We start from the raw sequence: 12436 nt of genomic DNA, 5'->3' as shown, positions 1-12436 counted from the left end.
TGAAATTGTTTCTTTATTTTCCTATATATGAGTCAAGCTTTATATCTATATAAGATACATATGTACATCTAGAGAAACATTTGTTTTGTAAATTAAAAGTTATGGATCCTCATTTATGTTCTCTCTCTGTGTTGATCAGTATGTCATGGGGGACCCTAAAAAATTTTTAACAGCAAGGTAAACTCCCTAAGGAACCAACTATAAATAATAAAATATATTAGTTTTTTGTTTGGAGATCCCCCATTTGTGTATCCATTATTTACTTTGCTGAGCAATGAATTTAAAGTATAAATAACACTACATAATAGAATCTATATGCAAGTTATTTGTATCTCTTGTTACTTTATTTGAACATCCTCCATGCCACTATGAAAAATACACAGAGAGAAAGAGAAAGAAAAAACTTGTAATAAATATGTATATGCATTTTATATGTATTATTTGACAACATCTATATGTTCAAATATAATCTATTTTATTAGAAATAAATGGTCTAAAAAAGTTTTTTCTAAAAAATACTTTATTTGTTACACATATACAATCTTGTAAAATAACTTGTAACACTTAATATTTTTCCGGTTGAGAAAAATGTGTCCACTGGGGACACAAACAGAAACGTGATTCGCCTTAAATGTGCTTCATGTGTTACTAATTGAACTAATTACGAATTCATATATTTAGAAGAGAGAACTAAAGAACCCTCACTGAACAACGCCCTTCTGATGAAGCCCCGGTGTGGGAAGGGGTGAAACGCGTCATAGGCGTTCAGTGAAGGTTCTCTACTTGTGGCTGCTTCGGCTGAGGCCCCCTTGTTACTGGCCTTTTTAAACATTCATTTAAGAGCCTGTGGAATCTGGTATATAAGCAAGAACTTGCTTACCTAGAATCTCCTGTAGAAAAAGGAAGAGAATAAGGAGATCTACATCCCAGCAAAGGCTTATATTCAGGACGAACAGCCAAGCCGAGATGGTGCTATCGCCTGAAACCTGCACGGCATAGCTTTTCAGTGAAGGCTTATATTCAATACGAACAGAAAAGCCGAGATAGTGCTATCTCCTGAAATCTACATAGCTATCATCAAGCTTTCGCTATACATTTGACGGCAACTTTTTCTTCAAGCTTTTTGGACTTTTAACCAAAGGATTGATGACACCAAGTTACTCTGCACCTTTTCAGGACAAAGCCGTTGGGCTTTTGGATTCATAACGCATTTCTTGTCCGACAACAACCTTGGAAGAAAAATAAATCCCACAGAACGAATACGGGCATTCAGTGAAGGCAATGATCTACTAAACCAACCTACAAAGCCGAGATACGGCTGTATCTCCTGAATTTCCTGTTTTATCGTTGACAGATGCAATCACAATAGTGGGAATATCACCTTTCATCCCCAAAAACCGGTCTCCTAAATGAGGATGTATTCCACCGTGAGTTGAATGCCATTCTTTAATCCTATGGACTTATTTTGTTTTTTCTGCCTTCATACATATGTATGGTATTTTTTCACAGAGCTCGTTTGCTGTTTTTTTCTTCCCTCCCTAAAAAACATGGGTAACTCTTCCCATTCATGTGGAAATTCTTGAAACAAGCCAAAATATATACATATGCATATTCTTGATACCAGTTTGCCTTTTTTTATCTGAGAAATATAAGGCATTCACACGGGGTACCTCTAAACTGTTTTTCCATCATATATTGTTCCTAAATTATTAGCGGAATGCAGCCACATATATATGTGTGTGTTTTTTGATTGAATAGTCTGGATATATTTTGTTATACATTTCTTTTTTTTTTTAAGCATTTCTATAAATAAATATATATTTTTATAAATATTTGTTACACTTTTTTGAAGGAATTTTGGGATCCCCTTCTTTGGGGAATTTTGAATCTTTTCTAATCATAAAACTATACCTTTTACAATATACATTAAAGAAGGACCATAGAGGCCATCAATATTAACTAAGGAAACACAGATAAATAACATAAATAAATAAATCCATCAACTCAATAATCTTGATTGGTATATTGTCATACCTATTAGCTATAGTTCCCATTTTTAAATGACCTTAATGTATATTGTAAAGGTATCGATTTATTGTATTTGATATGAACTGGATTTTTCGGTAACTTGAAGACATCAATATCGTGAGTTAATCGACTCATGAATGTGTCCTACACAGATTGGCCACTATAGGAGATCTTTTTGATCTGTTTTTCACACTAAATCTGTGAACAGTCCTTTCTTATCATGAAGTCATTTTTATAACTGTTTCGGACATTTAAGGGATCCATATTAGAATCACCTCTATCAATATTAGCGGCGTTTTGAATTATGTGCAATACATATGTGTGTCATATGTTTTAAGAGTAAGTATTTTGTTTAATAAATTATATGTTTTATGTATAACAGTATAGTTGCATGATCGACTTTGTGGTGGGATCTCCTTTAATGGGGAAATGTGCTTATTTGAGAATCCATAATGTCCAACTCACCAAGAGGATATTTTAATGTAGTTCATTCAGGCTTAACAGTAGGAATTGTGTGATTCCTTGTCATTCTAAGAGGTGTAGAGACCTTTCTTTCTGGAAGCCTTGTAACATCATGAAAAAGCCTCTTAACATAATGAGGGAGAAGGGAAAAATACTTCGAGAAGGAGAGGCTGGGAGTGTCTAACTAGAAGGTTGTACCAATTTACACAAAACCATAGAGGGGAAATAGTGGGATATACCAAGATACAAAATGCATGGTAAACAGTAATCAAGCAGGCTGCTTGGGTCGCCACATACATACTTATACAGCATATTTCTGATGATTTTCACACCTACTTATGCAGTATATTTCTGATGATTTTCACTTAGTATAGTTTTTTAATTACAGTTCTCTTGAATGTGCACTGTTAATAACATCAGGCAGATTTGCAGGAATTACAATATACACTTTTGTGTACATTATACATAGTTTTGCAGTTACAATGTATTAGGAAGAAGACAAGGGTGTTAAGGTGAAAAAAGTATTTAGTGAAAAGGTATTCTACATTAATTATAACTAGGGATGTACAGATACTTTTTCGAGTACCAGTGCAGATACTTGGCATTTTCATGAGAACTACCAGGGTTGCAGCGGTTGCAGCTGGGACCTGGCTCTGGTGCTCCACCACTGTCCTGAAATCATTAGTCTGTATTGTTTTAGAAAAACTGTCACATGACAATAAACAAAAATGTATCAGTACTCGTACTTGTAAGTACACGGCAAGTACCAGTACTCGTACTCGCAAAACTGGTATCTGTGCATCACTTTATTTATAAAAACAAAATCGTACATTGAAACAGAGATGTACAAATCCCAGGAGCTCCGTGTGCTCCTTACAAATGACAGCTGACTCCTAACTTCTGAATTTTTCTCTAGTCTAGTCTTGGAGCTCAAAAGTATCGGTACATGTACTCGTACTTTTACCGAGTACTGTACTTGGTATCTGTGCAACCCTAATTATAACTGTAACCTAACCTACTGGAGTTGATTTACCAAAGGAGTAGATCTTGTTTTCTTTCAGGGCTTGTTCACACAATATATAGTGCGTTCTAGCATGGTTAGCTGCTGGAATGCATTGTATCGCATCCTGGTGGGCTCCCTGCATTCTGGGGCAGGAGGTGACATGGGGGTGCATTGAAGTCGATGGAACCACAGCAACGCATCCTCCGCCCACTGTGCGATTGCCCGCACCAGAACGCTTGGCACATCAGTGTCTGCGTTGCTGTTCAGTGTGATCCGAAAAAATGCTGCATGCACTATTTTTACCAATCGCAGTGGATTGGTGCTGCTATTAGGTTGTGGTGCTATTGACTTCAATGCACAGCCACGTCCCCTCCAGCCCCAGAATGCAGGGAGCCAACCAGGATGCTAACCACGCTGGAACGCACTGTGTATGGTGTGAACAAGCCCTCAAGGTTAACTTTCTAAAATAATTTTCACTTATCTTAGTGAATGAGAAGATACAAAGTGAAGTTTTAGTTTGAAAAGAATACTCTCAAATACTTTTTTTTTTTTTTAGATTTTCTTTGCACCTGATTGGGTATTCTTTGCAAAGTGAATTTGTTTCAATTCAATAAGTAAGATAGATGAAAATTCCTTTTGAAAGTGAATTCTCTACTCCTTAAGTAATTCAGCGTCTTTGTGTAGCTTTTGATCCTTTACTGTTTTGCCTCTATACCTATCCTGATTTAAAATGAGAATAAACAAACAGCACTTTTCGTAGACACCCTCTATTGGTTTTTATTTGCCATTTAAATAAAATTACTGTTAAAATCATGATATGCAAAAAATTTGCAAAGTTTGCCTTGTTTAAAAGAAACTCCGTAACATCTCTATCTTAAACAGCAATTCCTAACCTCCGAAATATTGATGGAGAAATCAATCCAGAAGTAAAGCCAGTGATGGATCATGATGAATTAGCCAGTTCATATGAACGAAAATTAATAGAGGTAATTCAGTTTCTTTTTTTACCTGTACATATTGTTCTGGAATTTCGCTTAGGCTGAGAGCACAAATTTACGCCGTGCTAAAAAGGTGTACTTTCAGCCTCAAAGTGCGCCAACACAATTAATTCCGTCGTGCTTAAAAGCGCGTGTATTAAGCTCTTTCGTACAAGAACTGGAGGCACTCTGTAAAGTCATGTAGTCAAGACAAGGTGTTGCTTTCAAGCTGGAGTTCTGTGTTCAAGTGTGTTGATAACTAGCTCCGTTTATTTATATATCAACAAAGGTTAATGCCCAGAGGGGAATGGCTTTACAACAGCAGCCAATCAGCCTCAAAATGATAACAGGAAAGGGCGGCGCCAACAGCCTACCATTTCCTCCATGCACAATGACATCACAGGAAGTGACAACAGAAAAGGTGAGCACACCCACATGGATGAGCAGAGCATGACTCATCCTTGCCCCATGTATGCACATCTGCCATTTTGGTCAATACTGCTCAGAGTGACCAGTATCTATTAAGATCATTCTATTTGTTTTTATAGGTTTGAGACTATCTGCGGAGACATTGCTAATGCGGCTATCAATATACGGTACGAGTACACTGGCAAGGCAAATATCAATGTCTTCTTATCAAAGCAGATATGTATCCAAAAGGGATAGCGCAGCCGCAAATGTATCTCTCGTTATGCGGACTTCGCTTTTCGAATGTGTATAGACGTTCGCCGGCATTGGCCCCAGCGCATTGCGCTTGATACTCAACAACCGGCAAACGCCCATACACACCGCAAACACGTCTCTAAGCCCATGAGAAGGTTGAATACTGATGGTTTTTACCGCTGGTCCCGATTAACTCTAGTATGCTCTGCTAGAGCATCCCTCGGTTGATTCCGACACAGGGAGACAAATGACAATATTCACATATACAACATACTAAAAACACATCATAATAAAATTTCCACAACAATCCCTCCTCTTTGTCATATGCTCCCCCGTGTCCCTCGATTAATCTTGATCTTCTTTTGTTAAATTTAAAAAAAAAAAACGGTCCCTCCACGAAAAGTGGTTTGTGCCCTGAATCCATGAAACGCAACAGAAGATTGAAAACAACAGAAAATCAATGTTGATATGCAAATCTTGACACCTAGACTTTTGGCAAAGATAATGAATCTTAAAAGCGAATCTTGACTCGGAGGTTCTGCTCTTCGGGAGGTGACTCAGAGGGAGGACATGAGATGGTGGATCGCGTTGGTCGGTTTGGAATCCTCTGCATCTGGTCCATTCACAGAAAACACCCCTTGGACGCTAAAAGATAATCAAGTGCCATCTTTTCCTTCAGTACCAGAGTCTTCATCTGTCGGTGTCCCTGGGTGATCTCCCTCACTGCCTCAACGGCATTGAACATCTCATCCACTATGGACGAGAAATTGTTCAATCACTTCATATGTCCAATTCCCTGTCCTGTCCAAACAGGGAACCATGCCCAGGCCCGGTCGGAGTTGGAAAATAATTCCCTTCTAGCTCTCTCTGCCCTTCTTACCTTCTTCTGCACCATCAGTTCCTCCCGATCGGCTGCAATGTAAGATGCAGGGACAAGCTTTACCAGGACACATGAACCTCTCGCATTAGGGGAAAATACCTTATAAGCGGCTAACCTGCATAGGAAATAGTAAGTCAACACCGCACAAGAAGAACTTATCTGATGGTCATGGGCCTCCAGTAGTAACTGAATAGACTGGGGGATCGCTCCCTCAGTCTGAACGTCACACCCTTCTTTCCAGAAGATATAATCTGGTCTATGGGTGTTATTAAAGAGATCGGAGGTTACATTAGTAAGGTTGACATTTATACCTTCCTCACAAATGGAGGATCCCACAAACCTATCCCCTTTACCGAAGCTGATGCTGTAACACATCTGCGGGCTGCCGAGCTGCCAGGACACCCATACGGGATTAGCAAGCGAGGCGCAAGAGCCAGAGCTAATATTAAAACTATAACTGATGTTACCATCTAGGAATGTGTTGTTAAGTTATATCGATAAATGTCTCCTTGTGGCCCTTGCTGGGGTGCTTTTTTAACAAAAGATTGGGATGCTTTTTATTGTTTCCCTCTCTAGCTAAACAAATAAATGAAAATTATACTCCTCATTCTTTGACGTAGTTGAGCAACTTCTTGCAGTGACTGGCGTGGACCCAGTTGTCTCGTCCCTCGATCTTCAGAGAGGTTGGCGTTGTCAGCGGCACCTGGAATGGCCCAAGATATCTTGGCTCTTGCCCCGTCCTCGGATGTTTCTTTAGCACGACCCAATCACCTGGTTGACTAGAATGAACACTGGTTATTGAGTCTGGGTCCGGGAGAGACTCCTGAACCCGGTGGTGGACTTAGGGTGATAACCCGTAGGGCTGCCAGGGGGCATTCCTGATGGAATAAAGGGCTAAAGCAAGACATTCAGGCCATGGTTTCCGAGTATCGGCCGTGATTTTTTAGATCATTGCAAAAATCTGACCCAAGTACCATCAAAGAAAAGGCAGTCATGGTGGTTCTTGACTTGATTCCCTACTAGGTTAGAAAATTGATTGAAAGTTGAGAGGTTAGAATGGTTAGTAAAAGTTTGAAAATTGTTGTTTTCTGCACCACTATCAAAAACAGGAAGAAGTGAAGGTGGATTCAACATGGTGCATCGTCTCAAGGTTAGGTTACACTGTTAGGTAGAGAGATGAGAGAGAGGAATGAGAGAGTGGAATGAGAGAGAGAGAGAGAGAGAAAGATGAAAGAGGGGATGAGAGAGATGATAGTGGAGAGCTGGAGAGAGCAAGTAGAGTTAATTGCATTAGAGACAGCAGGAACATCAGAAAAAAACTACAACAGATCCGGTCTATGTGGATCCAGTCTGCCTTAGCAGAGTTAGCCCAGAAATAGCCTCTTCTGCTTCCGACACTGGATCACCAATCGCGGCTATCCCCTCGGGCTAGGTGTACATAATGTGGTTCTTCCGGACTAAAACTGCCCTCTGTATCCCCTGCCGGTTTACCATTATTGACTTCTGAAGCCACAGCTGAGCTACATCTAAAGTCCATGATGCCAGCGGCCTGGGTCTAACTCAGTGATGAGTTTCTCCCACTTCCAGGCACCAAAAGTCCCTTCCAGAGGGATACCCCAAGCGGTACCCTTAGACCCTACTATTCTTTAAGGGGGTTCTATGGCCTTCACGCCAAAACTAGACTTCATGTACTGTGCAGCCGTCTGACTGTGGGAAGCCTCACTTTCCTTCCCCTACATGGACGGCCCATTGCCCATGGCGATTCAAATCGGCTTATTGTCTTACCCCTGCATCCAGAGAAAGCCCTTGCACCAATTTAGCAGAGCACCGTCTGGTGCCTTCTCTCACGGTGGATTGGCGGTCTACAACCACTACCTGGTCTAGTTCCCCAACTAGAAACCCTATCCGAGGCGATGTGTACATTACTTACCCAACACAGTAATGATCACCCCCCCAATTATGTCTCTACCCCTCACAGTGTATGCATACACAAGCGTGTTCTCTGCCCGTTCATGTGCCGTCTACCGCTGCACGACCCTACACTGCGTCGCCAGACAAACTGCACAGCACACTTACGTCCGCTTTCTCTACAGAACAATATGGCTTCTCTCAATACACAGTTGTTAAACACAAAAAATGGGGATAGCCTTCTACTCTATTTTCTAGTTGTACGATGTCTCTGTACAACCAGTGGCATCACAAGGGGGGTGCGGCCCGCACCCGGGTGACACCATTGAAGGGGTGACATCAAAATGACTCACAGGCATTTTGGTGTCATCCCCCTCTGAAAAGTCAGGCGCTCGGTCATGGACCGAACGCCCGACAGTATCAGGAGAGAGGAGGGGACTCGGCGGCATACCTTATCCCGCCGGGTGACTGTCCCCTCCTCTCTCTGCCGTTGTCCATCACCAAGATGGCCGCCGGCAGGTATCAGAATACTGCCGCGCGTGCGCGATGACGTCATCGCGCACGTGCGTAATAACGTCATGCGCAGTGACGTCTCGGCGGGGTGACACTCGGTTACCGCTCCGGGTGTCACCCAGCCTCGGGACGCCCCTGTGTACAACACCTGAATCACTGTCACCCAAAATGAGAAAAACTCCAAAAACTAACAGTCTGGGCGTACAGAACCAAATATTGAATACTCGCTGCGGAAAGCAGCTCTAAACAATAAAGCATGTTATTCTCGCTTGCGGAGTCCGCCTATGGAAAGTAAATATAAAAAGAAAGTTTTAAAACCGAATCCTTTCTTTTCTACCACAAACCAACAGCGATGTTATACTATACAGAACGCAACGAATGCTATAAAACCCAAAACAATGGCGGAGGGGGCATGAATTGCCCTCTGAGAAACAAAAACGTCCAAACAATAAAAATGGAAAAACACCACTAAAAGTAGACTCTCCCAGAAAAACTTCTCACAGTTAAAGTAAGTCTTGCTATATATATTGAAATTCAGTAACAAGTAAAAATTTCACTTAAACTGAAATCCAATACCAAAAACAGAAAACATAAAAATAGACTTATTGCCTTTGGAACATAAACACACCCACACACCCTGCCACTTAACATATCAATGCCTGGGTGGGTCTGCCTGAGACAGTAAACAATGCAAAGACGGTTTCTTCTCACCCAGTCATTGAAATGCCAACGTGTCCAGTGTCAAGGCAACTTTAGATTCATTTACCAAAGAAACACAATTTAGAATTTTTTTTTACTTGATTAACATTACTAAGCCAATTTCGGGTCTTCTCCTTAGAGAAAACAGAATACAAAAATTTCCCCAATACAGGTTTCTAGGGAAAGAAAAGTTAGGTTAATTTCGGTCTCCAATTTAAAAGTCCTCCATTTTTCCTGCAAAATACAAACAGTAAAATGGTTTAGAAAGACCTCAACAACATCTCTTCATTTCCCCTTCTCTTGTACACAAAATTTGAAACTCTGAGATTGTAACAGTCCGCCCAATGCCGTTGGATCACATTTGCGGAATTAAGCTTAGCACAGCCCACTAGGATGAGTTGGTGGTTCAGGCTGGGGACACTGCTCATACCCTCGTTAATAAGGGAGGCGAGGGGGCGCAGCTCCCACAAACATCATACACCACCAATTAATGTAAACAATGACCCTCTGTATTAGTCATACAGGGGAAAAATATCACAGGTATCACGGACTAGAATTATCAGAGTTACCACTGTATTAAAGTCATACATGCATCTCTATGTAAGCAATGAGGTAAGTATTGTTAGGTATAATTTGAGTATAATACTAAAGACGGTGAGGCCAGATGGGACCAGTAGCTCAGGATAGCAGATCAGTATTATGCATACATAGTCAATTGGTAGTAACAGTTCCTGGCACTAGATGGCAGTGCACACTAATTCAGGAGCAGGTTCACAGTGGTGAGCCTGTAGTAGCTAGTTTACTTGCGGTTTAGTGAAGATGAGTGGAGACTAATCCATAGGAACTCCAAGGGATCAGAAGCAGTCTCTAGAGCCAACTGGTGCAGAGGATACCATCTGGAAGGAGTCGGATGCGGTCTAGGGGGGGAGAGCAATTGTTCAACGTTCAATCTCCTTGCTTGAACGCCGAGCAATTGAATCTCCCTCGCTCATAACGAGGGATCCGGCGTTTAGTGGGCGGAGCTATAATCGTCGGCCGACGAGACCGCGGTGATGGGGGGTGACGTCGCTGCTGGAGGAGGGGCCAGGATGTGTGAGTGAGACGCCGCCGGGTAAGACCCTGACAGAGATGTTCCCAGAACCTATCTTGTTCTTTTTTAAGCTTCATATTTTCACATTTCAACAGTTCATATTGGTATTTTAAATCTGCCCCTTGAGTGCAGGACCTTGGCTGTTCCTGGCTTCCATGCCTTTGCACAGAACCATGTCTGGGACCATTATCCCACCTTGCAGAATAAACCACTTTACTTCTAGGTGTGGTTTTGGTATACTTAGAATTCCTGTGTATCCTGCCTTTAACTACACCACAGTATCTCGCAATGTGCCCAAATCCTTTGCATGCAAAACAACGAATAGCTGGCCTCCCTGCACAAACCTTTCTCTGAGCACACGGTGACCTAGATTGCTGCACAACATTAACATTCCTAGAATTACTAGATCCCACACTATCATCAGAATTGAGTCCATTCACCACAGACTCATCTGAGGTATCCTCTGCCATAATATTAATATTTCCAACTACAGGGTCAGTTACATTGTCCATTTCCATCCCCGAGTCCGTTTCAGTATCTGAAACAAAGTCTTTGTCAGACTTCTCGACATCTACAGCACATACATTGCCTCTAACCCCAGAAACATTAACTGCAGTCATAATCGCACTATGACTCTCTAACGGTTGTTTCTATGACTCAATCTGGGCTAGACACTGAGAATGATCTGCCTCTATACGACTGGAAGTTGTGGATGAACCCCTTATAGCAGCTAGTGCATCTTTTAGCCTTTCAGTCAGCCATTCATTTTCCTTGCGCAATTCTGCATTATCTATGATAAGATGTTGGCTCTGCATACTGAATGCAGCTGCCTGTTGCGCAGAAATGGTCAATGTCTCCACCTTAACCTTTTAAATCCATTACATTATCTTCCAATTTTTCCTTTAGCTTACACAACTCCTGGTGTTGTTCAATTATCCAACCAGCTGCAAAAATAAGTGCATACTTCCCCTTAACCCTCTCTTCTATACATTTTTGTGCTTCCAAACATGGGTTAGTAGATCCCTGCATTGCTTGAATAATGACCTCTGTGTTTTTCACCTTTGCAAATTTTTTGAAATTTCCTTCCATTGTGCAGGTATACTAACACCACAATTGTTAATACAAAAAGGATGCTATCAAACCCTATGGCTTGTTGTCCCAATACTTTTGGCACAGAACTACAGAGTACCACACTTTTACACTGTAATACGAGTAATAACAACCAACTATTAACTATGCCAAACAATTCCACAATTCAGGAAACAACCACAGATACACAAGTATTAAGCAAAATCAATAACTCTAGGACAATTTCAATACTAAACTGCCACTAATGTTCACACAACGATTCCACTATCAGGCTGGTCACTGAGCTATACCATAAGCAAACAACAAAACAAAATACTCAACCGATATCCAGCACAAAACTTACCAAAACCAAATCAAGCTGTATATAGAAAAGTTACAAAAAGACAAAATAACTATCCTGCACAAAAACCGACATTTGATGTAAAACCAAACAAATTGCTTAAAATAGGCACCAAAACTCAGCTGAAAGTGAACCAGCTTCACCTAAAACTGAGTTCTTTGTTTAAACCTGCAGCACCAAAACAAATACCACAAAAAATTAATTTAAATAAAACTGCAACAATAGTACTAAAACCTGCCTTCTGATACTAAAACCGAATAATTATACTCGAAATATAATTAGTCTACCTTTGGGGGGGGGGGGGTGAATGTCACGGACCCACTGTGACCTGGGCTCCTGGAGGGGCCTCGCGGTCAGCCTCCTTCCTAGCGATTATGGACCTAGGACAATGGAGACCCCCCCCTTGTTTGGTCGAACCAGGTGCTAAGGCCGATGGACTATCTCAGCAAACAGAACTGGAAGGGTGACTGTAACATCATGGACATCCCTAAGTGGACCCGTAGAGGGTCTCACCGGGTCTGCCATCCTTTAACTTGGGGGAGCTATGTGACGACATGGTCATCAGTTTATAGGTTATATTTGTTTTGGGTTATGTTTAAATGTGTTATACTGTGTAACCTGTTTATCAAAAGACTGTCAGCACCATCTCTCGTTAGCTCCCTTTGTACTCCAAGGAGCTCAGGACAATGACATTCTCCTGTGTCTGACCAGACTCCGACTATGGCTGTCTGGGGCTCTTTAGCAGCTGGACCCCTGCTGGGTTGTGCAGTCATAATATCTATGG

General features: G+C 41.4%; 1 protein-coding gene across 1 annotated transcript in view; it reads left to right on the top strand.

Annotated features, from left to right (window-relative positions):
• Positions 1 to 12436, top strand: part of LOC108795732 (sorting nexin-29-like) — a 270525-nt gene that overhangs the window by 63887 nt on the left and 194202 nt on the right. Inside the window, exon 3 of the mRNA XM_018567020.1 lies at positions 4376 to 4479. Coding sequence (XP_018422522.1) covers positions 4376 to 4479 — 104 coding nt within the window. The remainder of the gene's footprint in view (positions 1 to 4375; positions 4480 to 12436) is intronic.

This window comes from Nanorana parkeri, unplaced genomic scaffold (assembly GCF_000935625.1).
Source record: "Nanorana parkeri isolate BGI_ZX_2015 unplaced genomic scaffold, ASM93562v1 scaffold998, whole genome shotgun sequence".
Taxonomy (NCBI): Eukaryota; Metazoa; Chordata; class Amphibia; order Anura; family Dicroglossidae; genus Nanorana; species Nanorana parkeri.
Note: the sequence above shows the minus strand (reverse complement) of the source record. Positions and strands in the feature narration are given on the sequence as shown.